This window comes from Lampetra planeri, chromosome 54 (assembly GCF_965212315.1).
Source record: "Lampetra planeri chromosome 54, kcLamPlan1.2.h2, whole genome shotgun sequence".
NCBI classification, from domain to species: domain Eukaryota; kingdom Metazoa; phylum Chordata; class Hyperoartia; order Petromyzontiformes; family Petromyzontidae; genus Lampetra; species Lampetra planeri.
This window is the reverse complement of record NC_136160.1, coordinates 8,432,314-8,459,583: the sequence shown is the minus strand read 5'-3', so window position 1 is coordinate 8,459,583 and position 27,270 is coordinate 8,432,314. Positions and strand designations below refer to the sequence as shown.

Below are 27,270 nucleotides of genomic sequence, written 5' to 3'. Positions count from 1 at the left end.
ACATACAATCCTCCAACACACACACAACCCTCCAACACACACACACACAACCCTCCAACACACACACACACAACCCTCCAACACACACACACAACCCTCCAACATGCACACAATCCTCCAACACACACACACATAATCCTCCAATACACACACACACACAACCCTCCAACACACACACACACAACCCTCCAACACACACACAATCCTCCAACACACACACACACACACTCCTCCAACACACACACACAACCCTCCAACACACACACAATCCTCCAACACACACACAACCCTCCAACACACACACACAACCCTCCAACACACACACACACAACCCTCCAACACACACACACACACATACACACACAACCCTCCAACACACACAATCCTCCAACACACACACAACCCTGCAACACACATACACAACCCTCCAACACACACACACAACCCTCCAACACACACACAACCCTCCAACACACACAACCCTCCAACACACACACACCCACAACCCTCCAACACACACACACAACCCTCCAACACACACACACAGAACCCTCCAACACACACAATCCTCCAACACATACACACACACACACACAACCCTCCAACACACACACAATCCTCCAACACACACACACACAATCCTCCAACACACACACACAACCCTCCAACACACACACACAACCCTCCAACACACACACAATCTTCCAACACACACACACACACAATCCTCCAACACACACACAACCCTCCAACATACACACAATCCTCCAACACACACACACACACAATCCTCCAACACACACACACACACAACCCTCCAACACACACACACACACACAACCCTCCAACACACACACAATCCTCCAACACACACAACCCTCCAACACACACACACACACAACGCTCCAACACACACGCACAATCCTCCAACACACACACACGCAACCCTCCAACACAGACACACACAACCCTCCAACATACACACAATCCTCCAACACACACACACAATCCTCCAACACACACACACAACCCTTCAACACACATACACACACAATCCTCCAACATACACACACACAACCCTCCAACACACACACAACTCTCCAACACACACACACACAACCCTCCAACACACACACACACACAACCCTCCAACACACACACACACAACCCTCCAACACACACAATCCTCCAACACACACACACACACAACCCTCCAACACACACACAATCCTCCAACACACACACACACAATCCTCCAACACACACACACACAACCCTCCAACACACACACACAACCCTCCAACACACACACAATCCTCCAACACACACACACACAATCCTCCAACACACACACAACCCTCCAACATACACACAATCCTCCAACACACACACACACACAACCCGCCAACACACACACACAACCCTCCAACACACACACAATCCTCCAACAAACACACACACACACACACAACCCTCCAACACACACACACACAACCCTCCAACACACACACAATCCTCCAACACACACACACACACACTCAACCCTCCAACACACACACAACCCTCCAACACACACACAACCCTCCAACACACACACACACAACCCTCCAACACACACACACACACACAACCCTCCAACACACACACAACCCTCCAACACACACACAATCCTCCAACACACACACACACAACTCTCCAACACACACACACACAACCCTCCAACACACACACACAACCCTCCAACACACACACACAACCCTCCAACATACACACAACCGACCAACACACACACAACCCACCAACACACACACACATACAATCCTCCAACACACACACAACCCTCCAACACACACACACAACCCTCCAACACACACACACACAACCCTCCAACACACACACACACACATACACACACAACCCTCCAACACACACAATCCTCCAACACACACACAACCCTGCAACACACATACACAACCCTCCAACACACACACACAACCCTCCAACACACACACAACCCTCCAACACACACAACCCTCCAACACACACACACCCACAACCCTCCAACACACACACACAACCCTCCAACACACACACACAGAACCCTCCAACACACACAATCCTCCAACACATACACACACACACACACAACCCTCCAACACACACACAATCCTCCAACACACACACACACAATCCTCCAACACACACACACAACCCTCCAACACACACACACAACCCTCCAACACACACACAATCTTCCAACACACACACACACACAATCCTCCAACACACACACAACCCTCCAACATACACACAATCCTCCAACACACACACACACAATCCTCCAACACACACACACACACAACCCTCCAACACACACACACACACACAACCCTCCAACACACACACAATCCTCCAACACACACAACCCTCCAACACACACACACACACAACGCTCCAACACACACGCACAATCCTCCAACACACACACACGCAACCCTCCAACACAGACACACACAACCCTCCAACATACACACAATCCTCCAACACACACACACAATCCTCCAACACACACACACAACCCTTCAACACACATACACACACAATCCTCCAACATACACACACACAACCCTCCAACACACACACAACTCTCCAACACACACACACACACAACCCTCCAACACACACACACACAACCCTCCAACACACACACAACCCTCCAACACACACACAATCCTCCAACACACACACAATCCTCCAACACACACACACACAACTCTCCAACACACACACACACACAACCCTCCAACACACACACACAACCCTCCAACACACACACACAACCCTCCAACACACACACACACATAACCCTCCAACATACACACAACCCACCAATACACACACACATACAATCCTCCAACACACAAACACACAACCCTCCAACACACACACACACAACCCTCCAACACACACACACACAACCCTCCAAAACACACACACAACCCTCCAACATACACACAATCCTCCAACACACACACACACAATCCTCCAACACACACACACAACCCTCCAACATACACACAATCCTCCAACACACACACACACAATCCTGCAACACACACACACAATCCTCCAACACACACACACACAACCCTCCAACACACACACACACACACAACCCTCCAACACACACACACACAACCCTCCAAAACACACACACAACCCTCCAACATACACACAATCCTCCAACACACACACACACAATCCTCCAACACACACACACAACCCTCTAACATACACACAATCCTCCAACACACACACACACAATCCTGCAACACACACACACAATCCTCCAACACACACACAACCCTCCAACACACACACACACAACCCTCCAACACACACACACACACAACACTCCAACACACACACACACACACACAACACTCCAACACACACACACACAACCCTCCAACACACACACACACAACCCTCCAACACACACACAACACTCCAGCACACAAACACAGCTTCTGTTTGGCAGCATGGAGGGGGCTACACGGGCGCGGGCTAAGGATGAGATGGAGTGATGGCAGTACAGGAGGACGTGGAGCTGAGTGGACTTGCCGATGACTGGGGTTGCGTTTTTGGCGATCGTGGGTACAAACTCGGCGACCCCAGTTTGATTCCCGCTCAATGCCAACACCAGTGATGAATATCTGAACCTGTCCTAGGCCTCCCCTAGGTCTACTCGGCTTCAAATGAGCACCTGGTGCGGTGTGTAAACATCAGCGCTGGGGAGACAAAGACGGCCGGGCGTGGTGCCGGCCAACCCATTCCGTTGTGTGCTGGCTAACAGCACTTTCCCCAACAGTGGGTGATGAGGCTGCACGGGGGGTCTTTGTCTTTGGCTGCAGGAACGACTGCGAGGTGGACGCGGTGACCATCGCTTGCATCAACAGCGCGACCTCGCTCTTCGCCTCCATCCCCATCTTCAGCATCCTGGGCTTCAAGGCCACAATGGCCTTTAACGGCTGCCTCGACGGGTGGGTGGGGGGCGGGGGTGGGTGGGGGGCGGGAGTGGGTGGGGGGTGGGGGTGGGTGGGTGGGGGGCGGGGGTGGGTGGGTGGGTGGGGGGCGGGGTGGGGGACGGGTGGTGGGGGTGAGTGGAGGTACAGGGGGGGGGTTTGGGGAACGGAGGGGAGGGGGTAGGGGTGGGCAGGGAAGGGTGCTAGGGTAGAGTGGCAGCTGGGTGTTGTAACCTTCTGACCCCGTGCCCCTGCTGGACATGGGTGAAATAAAGCTTCATGGTTCATCAGATAAATCAAGATTATGATCGTGGGTGGTTGGTGTGCCCCCACCACCCCCGCTGCCCCCGACCCCCCAGGAACATCCTGTCCCTCGTGAACGAGTTCGACCTGCCCGAGGGCAACATCACGCGGGCCTCCTACGAAGCCGACCTCGCCGCACTCAATTCCACGTGGCCGGGCCGCGTGGACATGCTCGCCCTGCGCTACTGCGACCTCCAGGACTTTCTCAACCAGGTGGGGGGGGGCGGGCGGGGTAGTGGAGGGGAAGCTCTCAGTGGGGGGAGGGGGTAATGAGTGGGTGGGGTGGCTGGAGGGTAACTCCTGTATGGAAGTTGAGGAGGCAGGCACCTTCAGGAGTCTTTCACAAAGTTGTGACACCACGGGGGAGTGAGTGGGCTTCTCAACGAGACTAAAACCACAAATTATTTTGTATTTGACCAGGTAAGGCCCTACTCAGCTATGTAGCTATTTTCAGAACCGACCTGTCCTCGAATGAGAGCTCAACAAAGTGGCTTATTATCATCATCATCATTTGGAAAGCTATAGCAGCCAAATATCCTAAATGCATGTCGATTCTCAATGTGGAGGGAAAACTCGGAGGACCTGGAGAAAAATCCACTCGACCACGAGAAGATAGACACGCAAACTCCAAAAATACAGCAGCAGGTGTCAGGGTTGGGATGGAACCCACGACCTCCTGTATAGCAGGCGAGGTAGCGACCAACTCACCACCGTGGCGGCCCTGCTCAGGGTGTTGGAGGAGGAAATATTCCTGGGTTGATTCATTATAATTGAGGCGTTGTCCTCCAGGACTTGCTCAACAATGCACGGGACTGGGGAGAGGGACTGCTGGGGAGGGGCGAGGGGGGGGGCGAGTTCGCGGGTCTTGGGGACGATGGGGAGGGGGCTTCAACGGCGGCTCGTAAATTCTGGAACCTCCTGGGTCAAGGTCGAAGAGGCCGTGAAAGCCAATCGGCTGATGGACCGAACGTCCTGATGGTGTCTCTGTGGGAACACGGAGTTGAGCTCTCGCACCCTCGTGGAGGCCACGCCCCACGCACAGCTGGTGACGATCACTCCGTAGTGTGGACCGAGGTTCCTTGCCGACTACATCTGCACGCAACGAACCTGCGGCGTTAGGTTCCAGCAAGGCTGACTGATGCAGCGTCTCCTTAGCAGCTCGAAACTGGGGCGGAGTTTCGCCTGCGTTTTTGAACCAATGCTGCCGATGAAATGCGCTCGCAGACAGCAGAAGGCCGTGTGTGGGGCTGATGGGATGTGTAAAACGCGCAATTGTATTTGTTGTGTGGAGGGAGGAGACTTGGGAAGGATGTGAGTTGTCCGCTCGTTAGGTGTAGTAATCCCTTCCCCCTCCTCCCCCCTGCCAGGCTGCGTCTGGGACCGGCCTGGCCTTCATCATCTTCACAGAAGCCATCGTTAACATGCCCGGCTCCCAGGTGAACACGCCCAGAGGTCACTCACTCACAGAGTCACTCACTCGCAGGGGTCACTCACTCGCGGTCCCCACTCGCACGCCCCTCGGGTGTGGACCCGGCGCCCCCGGCTCGGCCATCGTGAGCCTCTGACCACGGGCGCGATGCGTCGCGTGGCCGCAGGTGTGGTCGGTGCTCTTCTTCATCATGCTCTTCATGCTGGGCCTCTCCACCATGTTCGGCAACATTGAGGGGATTATCAACCCGCTCACCGACCTCGGAGTCATCCCCAAGTCCATGCCCAAGGAGGCCGTCACAGGTACCTCGCTCGCTTCCGCACGGCGATGATGGGGACGATGGTAGTGCTGATGATTTTGTGCTGCCAATGAAGAGCGACCGTGAGAGATTGATATTAACGTGTTTGAGCCGTTCAAGTGCTTTGCTTTGTGGTAAATTACAAACTCACCCATCTAGCCTCTCACCCATCCACCCACTCATCCATCCACCCACCCATTGATCCATTTATCCACCCACTCGCTCTCCTTTTCACCGACTCACTACACCCACTCATCCAATTACTCATCCACTCACACACTCATTCACCCACCCATTCACCCACTCAGTCACGTACCCACGCACACACTCACTCATCCACTCACTGACCCACCCACTCACCCATTCACCCATTGACTCACCCATCCACTCACTCGACCACTCACCCAAGAGGAGGCCATTGTGTGCCGCCATCACGAATCCAAATCCGAGCAGGATTCCACAGAGCACGGCCATCGACTCCCCTGGCACTGCAAACACATGGCAGGACCCTCCTGAACAAGGGTCGTGGGACTCGGCGAAGCTTCCATTGGTAATCGATTGGAGTGACGATGATGATGACGATGATGACGATGATTGGTGGCGGGTGTGGTGGTGGCGGCGGCGGTGCAGGCGTGCTGTGCCTGGCGTGCATGCTGCTTGGCCTGGTGTTCACGCTGAGCTCAGGGAACTACTGGCTCACCGTCTTTGACAACTATGCCGGCTCGGTGCCACTGCTCATCATCGCCTTCTTCGAGGTCATCGCCGTCATCTACCTCTATGGCTATGACAGGTAGCGCCCCCCTCCCCCCCTCCCCCCCCAATCATCAAGATTGCCGCTACAACCGGGGGCCACATCGCCACCCATGCCCATCCTCGCAAACTGGTGGCCACAGGTAGGATCCACTGGTGCTGTCCACTGATGGTGCCCACTGATTCCCATCCGTGTGGTCACCTCATGTCTTGACTAAAACACACAGTCACTCAGCACAGCGCCCGACGGCCCTTAAACACCAAGCGGCCAGCAAAAAACAGCACTAACAACGTTGTAACGAGAATAGAGAAGTCATGTCTCGAATTGAGAGAGGTTCTTGTTGTGAGCGTGAGGGTAGAAGGGACGATGGTGGTGGTGATGATGGGAATGGGGATTCCAGAGTGGAGCGGAGCGAGGGAAAAAGCAGAGAGAGAAGTGCAGTGTGGTGAGTTGGTGGGTGGGTAAATAGATGGGTGATTGGATGGGTTACGTGGGGTGTGTTGTTGTATGTTGAGCGGTCGCACAGCGGTGAGTGGATTGCATTACGAACCCGGCGACCTGTGTTCGATTCCTGTTCACGGCCAACACTAGTGACGAATATCATAACCCATCCTCAAATTACACTGGTCTACAGCCAACATGCTTAAGAAATAAATGTAGTCCAACTTTACAAATTATGGGTCACTGAGAATGAAAATGATGCTTCAAATTGTTTATTGGCTCCAGTTTTCAAGATATGCTACTCGGCCAGTATATACGACCCTTGACTTGGGCATTATGGAGGATAAGTGAGTTATAAAGGGAATGGATCTCAATTTAAACCAGAAATGACTAAAATACATATTTTACTGGATCTATGAATACATCTATGACTGGGTTTGGACAGTCCTTGCTTTTTGAGCAAAACAATGAATGATGTAATCTGAACCTGGTATTGCATCATACATGATATGAATTACATCATGTTATTCCTAGAAGTTATGGATAATGCAATCATAACGAGTCTAGTGTTAATAAGTACAAAAAACAACAACAATAATAGTAGATGATGAGTTCGAAGGCGATGAATGGATACTAAGCGTTGTGTTCTGCCCTCCTTCTGAGAATTGGATGAGTTCACCACCAAGGGACACCAGAGGATTGTGTGACTGCAACCCTTTATTTCAAAGTGTTCTTCTGAGGAGCATTCGTGCATCTGTCATTATGACCAGATGCACAGCAATCAACCCCAATTCACACCATCTCACTGCTCAACCCCTGTACTGTACAGCGTCCACCCAAATCTGAATAGGTGCCCTGTACCCTGAATTGATTACTCTACTGGTGGGCGTGGCCTACTGTGCACTCACGTGACCCGATGGGCCAGATCTACGGTCATTATTACTTTCATTCACAATTATACTTGTGGTTAATTTACATTTAAGCCCATACCGGCTACATTCACCCCACCTGAACCACACTAATTATTGCACTCCTGTTTTCCAAAAAAATATATAGAACCTATCAGCATCTCTCACGACAGAGGCCACTAGACTTCTCCAGTACAACACCGAGACGAGATGACCCAGCATCTGGACCCAAGTATACCTCTAGGACTTGGTCTCCTTATCACAGCTTAGTAGATACTCGCTTTAAAAGTAAGGAGAACATCGAGGATGAGCCGTCCCAGGTGTCCCCTTAGTTGAATGTGGTGCCTTATGCACCCCACTGGACTTGGTCACTCTTCTGCCTGAGCCTCCCGACACGTTTTGGTTCCCAAAAATAACCTACCCCTCTGGACAGGCAATAAGGGAAGAACAAATTAATAAATTAACAAAAACTTAATGAAATGCTCAACAAATCTCACAATGGCTGCCCATATTAAGCATTGGTTTCGACCTACGCCATAAGCCCATGTTACCCAGAATGGGTCTATGTAGCATAGTTTCAATTAGTCGGGTTATTGGCCGCACTTCCCTTCCAGCCCTTGTTCTATAAGGACACCCCAATTCATTATCATTCCCATTAGTCCCCACAATTTGTGTCGCTCGAGCTAAATTACCACCAGTACCCAAGTCTCTATCAAAAGTGTGTGATGAGCCACGACTGATCTCATTTTGTTAAGAATCATCTGGAGCAACTCGAGCTCCCAACGCCTCAGTTTCTTGCGCACTCACATCTCTTTAATCCACAGAACCTTGGATCAAACACAAATCACTGCTCCCATGAACAGAATAGCCGATCTGATCCCGAGAATCCTGAGTAGTCCCATCTCCAGCACCGTGTAGCACCCACGACATTGTGCGCTCAAAAGCCTCTTCATTCTCTAATGAAGCTCTTGAGCCCTCTGATCCTCTCAGTGACAATTCGCGACGCTCTGGTTCGGAGCTACTTTACCCATCACGGGATTCTGATCCACTCGCAGAAACAAACTCCTCGGTCATTTCTTCACCAGACACAGGGTCCACCACAGGTAAGATTTTTTTTTTTTCTCATAGCCTTCAGTAGCTGCTTGATGACATTCGAGCCCACTATGATATCGTTGGTTTGACCCGGAACCACCAAGGTTGGCACGACCATGCTTACTCCGCCCGTGCTTAGTTGTTGGTCATAGACACACTTCGGTTGTGTCCGAATTCCGCCACAACCCACAAGAACCATGCGATCTGCTGGGTGTTTCACAAGATTCAAGCCTGCCTTCATCAACAGTCGCTCTGCCTATTCACTGATGGTGCATGCCATCGATCCCGAATCCAGCATGCCCTTTAGCTGTACTCGTCCCCCGACATTGACCGGAATGTAGAAAAGCTCGCTGAAGACATTCACTCTCTGAGATTCCTGGATTACTAGTGTGTGGTCCTTCGACAATGATCCTTGGACCTCAGCATGCAATTGTTGTAAGTCGACCTCAACCTGTTCGAGGGAATTATGAACACCCACACGGACCCTCTTTGAGTGTGAGTGATCTAGTTTAATGGCAGCTGATGTGAAGGCCTTCGATTGCCTGGTCCCTCTGCTGCACGTCCATTCTGCAGGGGGCAATCCCGTTTCCAATGACCAGCTGCAAAGCAAACATAAGTTGGCCCCTCTGCAGTGCAGTAGTGTTGTGTGGTCTTCTTCAGAATATCCAAGAATGGTACCATCTTTCTCCACTTCCATGGTGAATCTGATGGATGGGTGTCTGGAATTGATGTGGTCCAAGAAGTGGTTCAATGCTGGTTGAGTCAGATGAGGAAGAGGATGAAACTTCTGGTCCTGAACCATCAAGGTCACATGACACAGATTTTCTCCCATCATCCTCCTCTGAACCACACCTCATAACACAAGGTAAACTGAAAGACCTTGTCAGGGATTTGGAACTACCCAAGAGTAAGGCAGAACTGTTGGGCTCCAGACTGCAGCAGTGGGATCTCCTGGCAGATGATGTTAGGGTTTCCATGTTCCGTGACCGTCAAAAGGATATTGTCCCATTCTTCATCTAAGGTGATCTTGTAGCCTGCAACAGCATCGATGGTGTGATGGTAGCCCTCAACATTGTTCATGATCCAGATGAGTGGAGACTGTTCATTGATTCATCGAAGATGAGTCTTAAAGCTGTTTGGCTGCATAATGGCAATGTTTTTCCATCAATTCCACTTGGGCATGTAGTCCATATGAAGGAAACCTATGATAACATGAAAATGTTTTGAGGTGCATAAACAATGACCAACATCAGTGGCAGCTTTGTGGCGATTTGACACGTTTTGAGACTAGGCTCTGAAGACGAGGCTCTAAAGAAAGCTGTCACTGGTGTGGACCAATCAGTTTCAAAGACAATGTACATACTGTCAGAGCATGGTTTTTTTGCATCTTCACCACAAGTATATGTGGTTAATGCAGACGTGATTCCTTGCAAAGGTTTCAGTTTGGTGTTTTAACATCTTAACACCTGTTTTATTGCCAGAAAGGGGAAACCCTATTATCATGATTTAAAGGTTGTTGCTCTCTTGCTTGATCTGCAGACTGGATACACAAAGTATTGCTGCTTTCTCGGCGAATGGGATAGTCGTGCGAGAGATTCCCACTACATTAAGATAGATTGGCCACTCTGACAGTCATTGGAACCTGGGAGGAAAAGTGTTCAGCATCCACCACTTGTTGAATCAAGGAAGATGTTGTTACCACCCTTACACATCAAGTTGGGCCTGATGAAGAACTTTGTCGAAGCCATGGACAAAACAAAAGCAGCTTTCAAGTACCTCCGTGGAAAAATTTCAAGGTGAAGTGAAGCTCAGATAAAGCGAAGACAAAGGAAGGCGTCTTTGTTGGTCCTCAGATTCGTGAACTTCTTCGAGATGAGGCAGTTGACAGCGCACTGCGTGGCAAGAAATGGAAAGCCTTCCAGTTAGTGGCAACACATTTTCTCGGAAACAACAAGGCAGACAACTACAGGGAGTTGGTGGAAAACCTCCTCAAGGCATACAAAAGCCTTGGATGCAACATGTCACTAAAGATACATTGTTTGCACTCTCATCCAGATTTTTTCCACTGAACTGCGGAGCAGTGAGCGAAGAGCATGGCGAGCGATTTCAGCAGGACATTGCAACGATGGAGAAACGCTATCAGGGCAAATGGAGCCCATCAATGCTTGCAGACTATTGCTGGACAGTGACAAGAGATGCTCCATTTAATGAATACAAGAGACAAGCCAAGAAGCGCCGAGTAGACACTGAATAAGGACTAAATAATATCCTTTTATATATACATAATAGTTTTTTGCCTTTTGTTTCATAATACATTCTATTTATATAACCCTTTTGCTGACTTTTAAAGTGTTACATTAACAGGACAGGTGACATGTTATCATATTAAGCAACCATAAACACATGAAAAGACCTCGGTTTACAATTTATGAGAAACTCTACTATCTACACAATATAAAATGTAAAATCTTAAATATCTTGGGAACAGTAGCCAAACAGTTGTTTTAATTGTCATATTTTAATTCAGCACGTCAAAATCCATAATAAACAGCACATTTAACCTCGGAAGCAGATCACATCTAAGAAATTGCAGACCAGTGTGTTCTCGGTGCGGTGTGTAAATATCACCACTAGTGCGACAAAGGCAGCTAGCCGGTGTGATACCAGAAGCACTTTCCAATGTTTGAGTAACTTTAGACAAGATAAAGGTAAAGATTCCCCTTATCGCCTTAACATACTTTTGGGAACAGGCACTGGCCACCCACCCCGTCTTGTACTGTGTCGACCTTTCTAGGTGCGGCTAAAGTATTCCACCAAAAGTATGGTTAAGGCTACACAGGGGACCTTTGTCTTGTGTGTGTGTGTGTGTGTGTTTGTCTGCGCTAAGAACCCGGCTACCCGAGTTCCAGTCCCATTGAGGGCCAACATCGGTGGTGAATCTATGAACGGGTCGTGGGTGTCCCTCGGTCGGCTCAGCCTTGAATTAGTACCTGTTGCGATGTGTAGACACCCACCCCCTCGTCAATCATGCGAAACTCGAATAGGTGGTCACTTTTCAGAAATATTGGTCTTTGGTGTGTTTATGAGTGTGTGTGTGTGCGTGTGTTCGTACAGGTGTATGTGTTTATGAGTATGTTTATGTCGCTCCACATGAAGTGTCGGGTCTTATTGGCCACAGTTTTGCCCTCCCTTCTCTATTCATAATACTCCCTTCTCTATGCTTGCGAAACGTGGGGCCCTTTAAAGTAACATCTCCACCTATTTAAAATATTCAGGCTAGCCTGACTACGATCCATCTAGAGTTTGACCACGCTGGATTGTGTGAGGAGCTCAGATTCTGGAAAGATCTTAATAAAGTTCCATCGGTGAGCTCCCCGAGTAGGCGAGGCTGCGTTGGCTGGGTCACGAGGCCCGCAAGCCCAGCCACCGCATGCCCAGCCACCGCATGCCCAGCCACCGCATGCCCAGCCACCGCATGCCCAGCCACCGCATGCCCAGCCACCGCATGCCCAGCCACCGCATGCCCAGCCACCGCATGCCCAGCCACCGCATGCCCAGCCACCGCATGCCCAGCCACCGCATGCCCAGCCACCGCATGCCCAGCCACCGCATGCCCAGCCACCGCATGCCCAGCCATCGCAAGCCCAGCCACCTCATGCCCAGCCACCGCATGCCCAGCCATCGCAAGCCCAGCCACCGCATGCCCAGCCACCGCATGCCCAGCCACCGCATGCCCAGCCATCGCAAGCCCAGCCACCTCATGCCCAGCCACCGCATGCCCAGCCATCGCAAGCCCAGCCACCGCATGCCCAAGCAGCTTCTGTTTAGCCGCATAGAGGGGGCTAAACGGACGCGGCATGGACTGGAGAAGAGATGGAGTGATGCGCTACAGACGGACGTGGAGCTGAGTGGACGTGCCAATGGTGTCAATATCGGTCTTTATGGGGGAGGCTCGTGAAGGATGTCGCTACTGGGCAGTTGGAGGCTGTCGCCCCCCAGCAACAGCAGAGGGCAGAGGAGCGACGCTCACAACAACGAGCGGAGCGCCGAGCGGCTAAAACAGTGCAAGTTGGTACAGGAGGGAGCACAGGTGGTGCATCAGCCATTCATCGACCCATGGCACCTGCTGGGTCTATCCCGTGACCTGCTGGCGAGCCTTCGGCACTTTGCGCAATGACCCCAAAGTGCACTTGGCGTGGCTCAAGTGCCGGGGTGACGTCTCTGCCATTTGATGGCGGCTGTTGTGTTTATGGGTCTGTGTGTGAGAGTATGTGCCAATTTATGGCTGTGTTATAGTTGTGTGTGTGTAGGTTTATCGGGCGTGGTGCTGGCGACCCACCCCCTCGTGTGCCGTGCCGGCCTTCATCGGTGCCATTCGCTAACAGCACTTGCCCCAACAGTCTGTTAAGGCTACACGGGGAGTCTTTGTCTATGTGTGTGTGTATATATAGGTAGTAGTGAGTGTACAGGTGAGTGTACGAGTGTTTATATGTGCGTGAGGGTCGAGGTGAGGGTAGAGGTGAGCGTGTTACTGATGGGTGTGTGAGTGTAGAGGTGAGTGTGCGAGTGTTTGTGAGCGTGTTACTGATGGGTGTGTGAGTGTAGAGGTGAGTGTGCGAGTGTTTGTGAGCGTGTTACTGATGGGTGTGTGAGTGTAGAGGTGAGTGTGTGAGTGTTTGTGAATGTTTGTGAGCGTGTTACTGATGGGTGTGCGAGTGTAGAGGTGAGTGTGAGTGTTTGTGAGTGTGTTACTGATGGGTGTGTGAGGGTAGAGGTGAGTGTGTGAGTGTGTGACTGTGTTGTTGATGGGTGTGTGAGTGTGGAGGTGAGTGTGAGTGTTTGTGAGTATAGAGGTGAGTGTGCGAGTGTTTGTGAGTGTTTGTGAGCGTGTTCCTGATGGGGGTGTGAGTGTAAACGGGAGTGCGAGTGTTTGTGAGCGTGTTGCTGTCTGTGCCAGACGCCGCCGTCTGCGTGGCGGAGACCAGGCGGGGACTTTTTATCCCCCACCCCGCCCCCGCATCCCACCACACTCCCCGCACGGCACCACACCACACCGAACCCCCCACCACACAGCCCCCCACCACACCCCACCATACCGCCCCCACCACACTGGCCCCAGCACCCACACACCAGCACGCCGCACCGCCCCACGCGGGGGCAGGGGAGGTCGAGAGCGTCCCGGGAGCGAGGGTGGTGATCCACCATCCCCCGCGGGTTGGGAGACGGAGCGACGGTGGAGACAGTTCCCCGTGTGAGGAGCGGCTGCGTTCTCCTGGGTGGATCGCAGATTGTTGAAGCGATGATCATTCTCCCACTCTGTTTGGCTGCCGTGACGCTGCTTACAGATCAGCTGCGAGTGAATCACTCAACAGACCCGAGCCGCTTTATCATTTTGCTCTTCGGTTTACTCTGGATGTGCCGTACGGGACTCGCCGTTGCGACCTCTACTTTCAATCCAATCTCACATCACTCGATGCAAGAATACGTCTTCATTGGGCCTTGTTCATCCATGAATTCCTTTTTGGAAAATCTGTGCTATGCTTAGCTAATTCATGAACCCCATTGTCAAACCCATGAAAGTTAAGATATCCATATAATTGCCTTTTAACTATCCCAAGAACAAGAATTTGAATCGGTGACAACGCCTTTGCCATTGCAGCACCAACGCTTTGGAACAACAACCTCGTTTCCTTCCGTAACATCATACATCTTCCTTCAAGGAATATTCTAAATTAGAACATTCGTGCTGGATAGAGCCACATTTGGCAGTATGATGTGTAACTGTGGCCCTTGCCCGTGTGTCGATGGTGACATTTTAACGTTCAATTTCATCGAGTGATTGTGTTGTCTTGGTGTGGTCTGGGACTGTTCTTGCTCTCAGTTTGTTGTCTTGCCCAAGCTTGCGAACTGATGTACTTATGCAATTATAACTTATATAGTTTATTTATTTTATATTCAAGGGGCGCCACGGTGACGCGATGTCATCTTCCTCGCCTGGTGTGCAAGAGGTCAGGGGTTAGATCCCGACCCTGACGCCTGCTGAATATTTGTAGTTTGCATGTTCTCCCCATGGTCGTGTGGATTTTTCTCCGGGTCCTCCGGTTTTTCCTTCCACATTTAGAATCCACATCACGCATTTAGATTATTTGGCTGCTATACATTTCCACGTGATAAGCCACTTCGTTGAGCAATCATTTGTGGCCAGGTCGGTGCTAAAAATGAGCTATATAGCTCAGTGAGCCTTATCTGGTAAGATAAAAATGGTTTAGCTTTAGATTATTTATTTATATGTTAGTGATTTGCTTACCTTTCCTATACTTTGCACTCCTATCGTTACAGTATTTGTATTGTTTCATGTAACTTTCTGACGTACCCCTACTGGACATCTGTGAAAAAGAGCTTTATAGCTCATCGGATTTCTCCAGGATAGATATTCTGATTTTGAGAGGAATGCAGGCCTCTATCCAGCAGTGGGCTGACCATGCCTGGATGACGATCATGATGGTGATAGAATGACATCACTATTACTGTCAAGACTGAGGCAGAGAGAGACAGTGAGAGGGAGGTAAAGAGAGAGAGACAGAAAGGCCGAGAGAGAGACAGAGAGAGAGAGAGGCAGAGAGACAGGGAAACAAGGAGGGAGAGAGGCAATGAGAGAGACAGGGAGACTGAGGCAGACAAGAGACCAAGAGCCAGTGAGAAGCAGGAGACTGCGATAGAGACACAGCTACACACGGTACGAGTGGTGGGGGTCGCTCGCGTCACGATGACCCCGATGACCTTTGCATCCAGGTTCAGCAGCGACCTCAAATTCATGACAGGGAGGAAGCCCAACTACTACTGGATGGTGACGTGGCGCTTCATCAGCCCCCTGCTGCTCGTCGTCGTCTTCGTCGCCTACATCGTCGTGCAGACCCAGACCCCGCTCACCTACGAGTCCTGGAACCCCAAGTTTGTGAGTCACGTGTACTCCGCTGCTGGATAGTAACCGGCCACTCCGTCGATCGACCGCGGTCACGCGAGCGCACGTGACGGAACTTGGCGTGTTCGTCGGTCAGCCCACGTCACCTGGGTCTGTGCCGTGACATCCTCCTGCACCTCGCCTTGCACAGCAGTCAAGTCACATGGCACCTGGGTCTGTCCCGTGACTTCCTGCCAGCAATGGGCTTTTAACACATCACGCGAAGAGCTCAAAGCACGCCTAGCTTGTCACGAGCGCCGTGGTAACGTCACCACCACTTAGCGGCAAACGGTGGCCGTTGTTAACAAGCAAAAGTATCTCATAGACGACGTTTTGGTCAATGGCAGACGCCACATGGCACTGCCTCTGGTGACGTCACGTGTCACTGTTACGTGTTGTCGTGTCGCCTATCACGTAACAATGACGAGCGGGTAGAGAGCCAGGACCGGCGCTAACAGCCATTGCCCGAGCTCTGCGGTGCTCCAGTAGGGGGTGACGTTGCTGCCGTGCGATCCATTCTTAGAATTGTTTACCGTGACGATGCCGCCGGCACACAGTGGCACTCCTCTTGTGAAGGACGTCACGTGGTTTTTAACGTCCGCTGGGAGTGATGCGGACGGCGCGTGTAAGTAGCGGCAGTCGTGGTCCTGTTACAGTGAGTGCAGTGGACTATCGATTATCCGCGTTTGGTTTATCCAACTTGCAGATTAACCGCACACCTGAGATTTTGACGTAAATTGATGACTAATAGATTTTCCCTTAAGCCCAAATTAATAATCTAATAACGGTTACACATTGTTATTCTTGAAAATGTTTACTACAAGTCACGTGCTTACACCGAACAAATATCTGCTCCAGTTATTCAGAAATCCACTCTACAGTACAGTAGTTGCATATCTCTATACCCGTAGGCGGAGTTCGATTGATGTTGATTGGCGTGGCTCTGCTGCTGTCCACTTATTGGGCGCAGTCTTCTGCTGCGCGGGAGCAGGAAAGTGTTATCACTGAGCACGCGCATCGATCGGTCAATTCTTTTCAAAAGTTTTTAGTTTTGTTCATTAACAAATTACATTTTATTACCTTAAACATAATTTTTACCTATATTAGTAGTTTTTGGCCTAGAGACCCGCTGAAATGGATATTGTTGGATAATACGCGATCTTCAATTATTCTGAATTATTTGCGGTCGTCCTTCATGCAGACAATCAGGAGGCTACTGCACGCGCACTGCAGCAGCAGTGTCCAGGGTGGCCGTGGAGCCGAACCGCTAACCTCCCCAAGAGCGAGCAGGGAGCCCTGCGGCGCTGTGAGACAAAACTCAAACCAGACACCCCACAAAATCACCATTTGGCGATCTACCCATATGTAGAAGAAAGTAGGCGTGGCATTGCCTCGTGGGGGCGTGTCTATGCCCATGCCTGGTCTTGTGGAGCCCGAATCGAGGTGTCTGCATTATCGATTCTGCTCACAGTCGAGCCGACAGCAACGTTAGAGCATCGATTCACCGACGGTTAATCACTGCGTGGATTCATTGGAAAGAGATTCACCGATCGAGTAATCACATTGGCTAGCACGGCGCCGTGTGATTGGCTGACATCTGCGTGGTCGGTGATTCGCTCGCAGGCCGTTTCTATTGTTCGTTTGTCGGCCATGATGGACAGAGAAGGCAGAAGGTGATGCCGTGGGGGTGGCACCGTCGCGCCGGGGGGGTAACACCGGGGGAGGTGGCTCGTGCTCACTGCGTACTAACCAACGTCACACGCGTAGAACGCGCCATCAGCCCTGCCCCTGGCCCTGCTCGGCCCCAATTGAGATCGCATTACTGCTGACGCCGGCGTGTGTAGCACAGTTTGGTTCTGTTTCAGCTCAGATGTGCCAGTGGAAAGAGGTTTACACGAGTGTCTTTCTGTATCTCTCTCTGCTTCTGCCGCTCTCTCTGCATCTCTCTGTCTCTCCCTCTCTCTCTCTCCACCTCTCTGCACATTCATCGCCGGGCGGTTGCAGTCTGACTTCCCGCAGAAGGAGCAGCTCCCCTACCCGGCCTGGATGATCTTCATCATCGTCCTGCTCGTCGCCCTGCCCTGCCTCTTCATTCCGGGAGTCGCCATCTACCGCCTCATCCGGTGTCGCTGGCACCGCAGCGACATCCCGGACATCACCACCCTGGCCGGGGCGAAGGGCGACGATGAAGATGGAAGCGACAACTTGGCCTACATGGGTGGTGACGATGATGATGATGATAAGCGCTCAGAAGAGGGGGGGGGAAAGATACCGGACAAGGGAGTGAAAGTGTAGGGAGATGGGTGCAGGAGGAGCGAAGGGGTGTGCGGTTCATAATGGCCGGTCACCATAGACCATCACAGAGACCCATAGACCATCATAGAGACCCATAGACCATCATAGAGACCCATAGACTGACATAGAGACCCATAGACTTACATAAACATCTATAGACATACAGAGACTAATAGACTCACATAGAGATCCATAGACTCACATAGACACCCATAGACATACAGAGACCAATTGATTCACATACAGACCCACATAAAGACCAATAGACTCACACAAAGACTAATAGACTCACAGAGACCCATAGCCACACACAGAGACCCATAGACTCGTACAGAGACCCATAGAGGCCATAGACTCACACAGAGTGAGTTGTGATGAAACAGGATTCTCAGGTGTCGTGATTCTGACTTTGTGGTGCTAGTCCTGACGATACTTGGCGCAGCTTCAGGTAAATTGTCGCAAATCTGATCGCTGCTGAATCTTGCTGTGTGAATTGTTACTCACCACTGGTGCACTGGTGGTGAGGGGGTGAGTAAGAATTGCTATCTAACGCACCACTGGTGGTGAGAAATAATTCCTCTCCCCGCCCGCCCCTGGCAGTGTGCGGCTGCGGGATAAGAGTCCTCTGTGTGCCGCTATCGCCGGTGGTTACGTCTCTGATGACCTCTGGAACATTGCCCCGCCTTAGCATGCCCGCACGTTCCCCCCCCCGCCCCCCTGTTTCCTCACGGGCTTCTCCTCCCATAGCTAACCCCACACCCACAGTGGAACTGGCATCGGCCAACCAACCCCACATCCCCGACTGCTGCAACCAACTTGACGAGAGTCTTGAGACTCGGTGAGACTCTCCCGGGGGGATAGACGAGGGGGCTGATGTCGGTGTGCTGGTGGCTCAGCGGGTCAGTGGCATGGATTCGATCCCAAGAAACGGGGTTCGAATCCAGACCCAGGTTTTCAGCCTCCCGACCAACTGTGATGAAACCGATTCTCACAGTGTCAAATAGCCAGTCACTCACAAGCGGACAGTCGCCTCCCTGTCGCTCTTCTGTCGCTACTACTGCCGTGGTCACCGTTCCCGTGAACTTCACTCCGCTGGCTTCCTCCTCCTGTGCTGAGGACTCGGTCCGTACAGACGCTGACTGAGTCGTCTCATCCAGCACACGGTGTGCAACCAGCACCACAACCACCACCACGTGGTGCTCAACCACCACACGACAAATCACAACATCTCACCCACCCACTCATATACTCACCCACCCACTCACACACCCATTCACACATCCACTCACCTACCCACTTTGCCACTCTCCCACTCACCTCACTGCCACTCACCTCACTGCCACTCACCTCACCTCCCTCGCGCTTCTCCACTCTGGAATCCCCTCCTCCCGTCGTCTCTTTCCCCCATTCTATTACAATAATAATAAGAACCTTGCTCAATTCTATTCAAATGTCAACTCTAATTACCAATTACAACCCTCTAATAGTGCTGCTTGTTGCTGGACGTTTGACGCTTTGAGCCTGTGCCCAGAAACTGTTGACTTGTATGTTGAGGGCAGGGAGTCAGATTCTCCATCCCAGCGCTGGCAACAGCAGCAGGAGTCCAACTCAGGCAGAATTTGTGCAGCATCAGCATCATCTGTGACAGCTGCTCGGAGTTGCAGAACAAGAACATTGGCGAGGCACAGATGTATCGCCGGCATCGGGAGCCGGGGAGAGAGATGTTCTAGCAGCTTCCCAGGGAGGTTTCATTCTTTCCTGAAGGCCCCTGCCTGATGGGGCAGTTGAACGCCAACAACCTCAACTCTGCACTCCACAGGAGCACTCCGATGTCCACTGCCGTTGGCGGAACCCGAGAGCCCAGAGCCCCGTCCAGAGGTTAGGCGGCGCTCTGGTGACTAGATGTTAACTCCCTCGCCTGGCGCGCAGGAGCTCGTTGGGTCCAACGCCACCCTGACGCCTGCTGCTGTATATTTTGAGTCTGCGTGTCTCTCCGTGGTCGCGTAGATTTTTCTCCGTGTCCTCCGGAGATTCCCCTCCACATGTCGAGTCAACATCACCACGCGTTCAAAGTTAGTCGGCTGCTGTAAATGTCCACGTGACGATAAGCAGCTTCGTTGCACTATAATTTGTGATAGCCAGGCCGCTTCTGAAACATTTTACAACGGAGTTTATAGTTCAGTTTTAGATCGACGCCACCGCCCGTGGCTCTGTGGGGTCCGCTCACGAGGTACAGGCGCAGCGCCTACATTTTGCTGGCTCACGTCCCCTGCTGGCGGGGAGGGCCGGCACCACCACCACTTAGCGAGCCAGCTCCACGGGGTCTTCGTGGCAACCTCGTCCCCGCTGGGCCGCAGTTGGTCCTGGAGGAAGCAGAAGGAGAAGAGGTTTTGGGAGTGAGCCACAGGCCCGGGGCGACCCGCACGTTATCCCACCACGCTCGTTCGGAGCTGCCCATCGACTCGACCTGCCGCGGTGTGCTGAGCGCGGTCATTCGGCGGGGTGGACGCGGGGAGGCGTCTGGGGGAGGGGGTTTGTTGTTGTGAATCTCGCGCTTTTGTTTCAACTGCCATGCCGGGAGATTGGATCTACGCATCCCCTGTCAATCACATCACCTGTCAATCACATCGCCTGTCAATAACGCCGTCCCCTGTCAATCACACCGTCTCCTGTCAATCACATGACCTGTCAATCACACCACCTGTCAATCACTCACCTGTCAATCACACCACCTGTCAATCACACCACTTGTCAATCACTCACCTGTCAATCACACCGCCTGTCAATCACATCACCTGTCAATCACACCACTTGTCAATCACACCACCTGTCAATCACTCACCTGTCAATCACACCACTTGTCAATCACTCACCTGTCAATCACAACGCCTGTCAATCACACCGCCTGTCAATCACACCACCTGTCAATCACATCACCTGTCAATCACACCGCCTGTCAATCACACCGCCTGTCAATCACACCACCTGTCAATCACACCGCCTGTCAATCACATCGCCTGTTAAATACATCGCCTGTCATTCACATCGCCTGTCAATTACACCGCCTGTCAATCACACCACCTGTCAATCACGCCACCTGTCAATCACACCACTTGTCAATCACATCTCCTGTCAATCACACCGCCTATCAATCACATCGCCTGTCAATCACACCGCCTGTCAATCACACCGTCTGTCAATCACATCGCCTGTCAATCACACCGCCTGTCAATCACACCGCCTGTCAATCACACCGCCTGTCAATCACACCACCTGTCAATCACTCACCTGTCAATCACACCACCTGTCAATCACACCATCTGTCAATCACACCACCTGTCAATCACTCACCTGTCAATCACACCGCCTGTCAATCACACCGCCTGTCAATCACACCGCCTGTCAATCACACCGCCTGACAATCACACCGCCTGTCAATCACACCACCTGTCAATCACACCACCTGTCAATCACACCGCCTGTCAATCACACCACCTGTCAATCACACCGCCTGTCAATCACATCGCCTGTTAAATACATCGCCTGTCATTCACATCGCCTGTCAATTACACCGCCTGTCAATCACACCACCTGTCAATCACGCCACCTGTCAATCACACCACTTGTCAATCACATCTCCTGTCAATCACACCGCCTATCAATCACATCGCCTGTCAATCACACCGCCTGACAATCACACCGTCTGTCAATCACATCGCCTGTCAATCACACCGCCTGTCAATCACACCGCCTGTCAATCACACCGCCTGTCAATCACTCACCTGTCAATCACACCACCTGTCAATCACACCATCTGTCAATCACACCACCTGTCAATCACTCACCTGTCAATCACACCGCCTGTCAATCACACCGCCTGTCAATCACACCGCCTGTCAATCACACCGCCTGACAATCACACCGCCTGTCAATCACACCACCTGTCAATCACACCACCTGTCAATCACACCACCTGTCAATCACACCGCCTGTCAATCACATCGCCTGTTAAATACATCGCCTGTCATTCACATCGCCTGTCAATTACACCGCCTGTCAATCACACCACCTGTCAATCACGCCACCTGTCAATCACACCACTTGTCAATCACATCTCCTGTCAATCACACCGCCTATCAATCACATCGCCTGTCAATCACACCGCCTGTCAATCACACCGTCTGTCAATCACATCGCCTGTCAATCACACCGCCTGTCAATCACACCGCCTGTCAATCACACCGCCTGTCAATCACACCGCCTGTCAATCACACCACCTGTCAATCACTCACCTGTCAATCACACCACCTGTCAATCACACCATCTGTCAATCACACCACCTGTCAATCACTCACCTGTCAATCACACCGCCTGTCAATCACACCGCCTGTCAATCACACCGCCTGTCAATCACACCGCCTGACAATCACACCGCCTGTCAATCACACCACCTGTCAATCACACCACCTGTCAATCACACCGCCTGTCAATCACACCACCTGTCAATCACACCGCCTGTCAATCACATCGCCTGTTAAATACATCGCCTGTCATTCACATCGCCTGTCAATTACACCGCCTGTCAATCACACCACCTGTCAATCACGCCACCTGTCAATCACACCACTTGTCAATCACATCTCCTGTCAATCACACCGCCTATCAATCACATCGCCTGTCAATCACACCGCCTGTCAATCACACCGTCTGTCAATCACATCGCCTGTCAATCACACCGCCTGTCAATCACACCGCCTGTCAATCACACCACCTGTCAATCACTCACCTGTCAATCACACCGCCTGTCAATCACACCACCTGTCAATCACACCACCTGTCAATCACACCGCCTGACAATCACACCGCCTGTCAATCACACCACCTGTCAATCACACCACCTGACAATCACACCGCCTGTCAATCACACCACCTGTCAATCACACCACCTGTCAATCACACCGCCTGTCAATCACATCGTCTGTCAATCACACCGCCTGTCAATCACACCGTCACCTGTCAATCACACCGCCTGTCAATCACATCGCCTATCAATCACACCACCTGTCAATCACACCGCCTGTCAATCACACCACCTGTCAATCACACCACCTGTCAATCACACCGCCTGTCAATCACATGACCTGTCAATCACATGACCTGTCAATCACACCGCCTGTCAATCACATGACCTGTCAATCACACCGCCTGTCAATCACACCATCTGTCAATCACATCACCTGTCAATCACATGACCTGTCAATCAAATCGCCTGTCAATCACATCGCCTGTCAATCACATGACCTGTCAATCACATCGCCTGTCAATCACATCGCCTGTCAATCACACCACCTGTCAATCACATCGCCTGTCAATCACACCACCTGTCAATCACATCGCCTGTCAATCACATCGCCTGTCAATCACATCGCCTGTCAATCACTCACCTGTCAATCACACCGCCTGTCAATCACACCACCTGTCAATCACACCACCTGTCAATCACACCGCCTGTCAATCACATGACCTGTCAATCACATGACCTGTCAATCACATCGCCTGTCAATCACATGACCTGTCAATCACACCGCCTGTCAATCACACCATCTGTCAATCACATCACCTGTCAATCACATGACCTGTCAATCAGATCGCCTGTCAATCACATCGCCTGTCAATCACATGACCTGTCAATCACATCGCCTGTCAATCACATCGCCTGTCAATCACACCACCTGTCAATCACATCGCCTGTCAATCACACCACCTGTCAATCACATCGCCTGTCAATCACATCGCCTGTCAATCACATCGCCTGTCAATCACACCACCTGTCAATCACATCGCCTGTCAATCACACCACCTGTCAATCACATCGCCTGTCAATCACACCACCTGTCAATCACATCGCCTGTCAATCACACCACCTGTCAATCACACCACCTGTCAATCACACCGCCTGTCAATCACATGACCTGTCAATCACATCGCCTGTCAATCACATCACCTGTCAATCACATCACCTGTCAATCATGCCGTCACCTGTCAATCACGCCATCGCCTGTCGCTCACACCGTGAGCCCGAGTGACGGCTCTGCTCCCACCGGGGCGCCAGGGGTCACGACGGTGGTGGTGCTGCTGGCGATGAACCTCACGTGACCTATGACCTATGGCTAACGATCCCGTGACCCCCCCCCCACCCCCCAGGGAGGGGCAGCAAAACTAAGCAGACGCGTGGACCCCCTTCACTAACCTCTATCTCGACTCATTCACCCGGTTACGGTTTTACACATCCCATGAGCCACACACACACGCGGCATTCCTTCTGGGAGTGCCATCATTTTCAACCACAAGTGAAACCTCTGGACCGGTTTCTGCTGGTGAGACCCTCAACAGCTCTACCAATGCACAGCATAGCCGAGCTCGCCTAAATAACAATAATACAGATGAAGCCGCAAATAACAACAACACCTCCTCCCCACCGAGTCTCCTCGCTCTGCGTTTGACCACCGCTTGGCCAACCCCCCTGAAGCACAACCGCAGGTGGGCTCCACCTGTCCCGTCTGTACGGGTTCGAGTGTTGCCCGCTCACACACACGAGCGTTTTCTCCGGTCGCCCGCCACGCAGAAAATTTCTGACGGCGGCTGTGTGGTGGGGTGTGTAACAACAGGTCGTGTTTTCCACAGTAAAGCGAACGCCAGTAAAAGCAGAAGGCAAACTTTGTTCTGAATTGTGTCGCGGTGATGTTGCCTGTACACGCGCGTGCGCATGTGTGTGTGTGGCGCTAGGTACAAATATCCCCCTTGCAGACATAATAGACTGTTGGGGCAAGTGCCGTTAGCGAGTAGAACCTGTGAGGGTCAGCACAGTGGCAATATTTACACATCGCACCAAGTACTCATTTGAGGCTGAGTCGATATAGGGGAGGCCCAGAACCGGTTCACATAATCGTCACTGGTGGTGGCGTGAGCGGAAATCGAACTTGGGTCGCCGGGTTAGTAGCGCATCATGATTCCAGCTTTCTGAGTTAGAATCACGGCTCACATCAGTGGCAAGTAATCGGGTATCTGAATCGGTCCCGCCTGGACTCAATCGCCCCCCCCCCCTTCTCTTGGGTAGGAGGAATGTGTGGATGGGATGCGAGAGATGGATGGATGGAGGGGTGGGTGGGTGGATGGATAGTTGGGTGGGAGGCAGGGGAGGGGTGGATGGGTGTGTGGGTGAGAAGTCGAGTCACTAATTAACTGGCCTCTGTGAGAAGTTCGTGACCCACAAGGAGGGCGTCACCCGTCTCGCTGTGATAGCTGATCTGGCGACAGCTGCAGGAAGGAGCAAAACACTGGGGCGGGGAGGGGGTGCGGGGACACGGGAGGACTATCGTGGCCAGGTCGGGCCTTGCCACACAGAGACCCATAGACTCACAAAGAGACTCATAGACTTGCAGAGACCCATAGACTCACACAGACACCCATAGATGCACACAGAGACCCATAGACTCACAAAGAGACTCATAGACTTGCAGAGACCCATAGACTCACACAGAGAACCCATAGACTCAGATAGAGACCCATAGACTCAGAGACCCATATACTTACACAGAGACCCATAGACTCACACAGACACCCATAGATGCACACAGAGACCCATAGACTCACAAAGAGACTCATAGACTTGCAGAGACCCATAGACTCACACAGAGAACCCTTAGACTCAGATAGAGACCCATAGACTCAGAGACCCATATACTTACACAGAGACCCATAGACTCACACAGACACCCATAGATGCACACAGAGACCCATAGACTCACACAGAGACTCATAGACTTGCAGAGACCCATAGACTCACACAGAGAACCCATAGACTCAGATAGAGACCCATAGACTCAGAGACCCATATACTTACACAGAGACCTATAGGCTCACACAGAGACCAATAGACTCACACAGATACCCATAGATTCACACAGAGACCCGTAGACTCACACAGAGACGCATAGACTTTAACAGAGACCCATACACTCAGATAGAGACAAATAGACTCAAGAGACCCACATACTTACACAGAGACCCATAGACTCACACAGACACCCATAGATTCACACAGAGACCCGTAGACTCACACAGAGACTCATAGACTTGAACAGAGACCCATAGACTCACACAGAGACCGATAGACTCAGATGGAGAACCATAGACTCACACAGAGACCCGTATAGTTATGTAGTGACATGGAATGAGTCACTGTAGCGCGTGCTGCTGGGAGATTGGTAGACAATAGAATTATGGGTAACAGCCCGTTCTCCCAGTTGCACCTCTGGGGGATCCAGAGGGGTGCGAGGCCGAGGGCGGAGCCTGGCCACGCTGGGCAGGATGTGGGGCGAGCTCCGACTCGCAGTCGGGGTGGCTGCGAGCTGGAGTGGAACTCGTCGTGCCCTCGTCGTCGTCGTGATCTTCGCCCTCTTCAAGCTGTGGGTCTGGCGGCGTGTTGGTTGTCCCGATCCGGTGTGTGGTTATCCCTTAAGGCTGTGAAGGCCGGAATGAAAGAGAGAGAGAGTGCATCCTACTAGTGTCTGTGAATTAGTACACTACACTTAACACAGAGACCCATAGACTCACACAGACCCATAGACTTACACAGAGACCCATAGGCTCACACAGAGATTTATATACTCACATAGAGACCCATAGACTCACACAGCAATAGACTCACACAGACCCATAGACTTACACAGAGACCCATAGACTCACACAGAGATTTATTTACTCA

At 51.7% G+C, this 27,270-nt stretch overlaps 1 protein-coding gene across 1 annotated transcript in view; it reads left to right on the top strand.

Annotated features, from left to right (window-relative positions):
• Positions 1-25,223, top strand: part of LOC144735237 (sodium-dependent neutral amino acid transporter B(0)AT3-like) — a 47,070-nt gene extending 21,847 nt beyond the window's left edge. Inside the window, exons 7-13 of the mRNA XM_078617726.1 lie at positions 3,915-4,043; positions 4,385-4,541; positions 5,696-5,764; positions 5,924-6,059; positions 6,686-6,845; positions 16,040-16,202; positions 18,213-25,223. Of these exons, the coding sequence (XP_078473852.1) occupies positions 3,915-4,043; positions 4,385-4,541; positions 5,696-5,764; positions 5,924-6,059; positions 6,686-6,845; positions 16,040-16,202; positions 18,213-18,503 (1,105 nt within the window). The 3' untranslated portion in view covers positions 18,504-25,223. The remainder of the gene's footprint in view (positions 1-3,914; positions 4,044-4,384; positions 4,542-5,695; positions 5,765-5,923; positions 6,060-6,685; positions 6,846-16,039; positions 16,203-18,212) is intronic.
• The last annotated feature ends 2,047 nt before the right edge of the window (positions 25,224-27,270 follow it).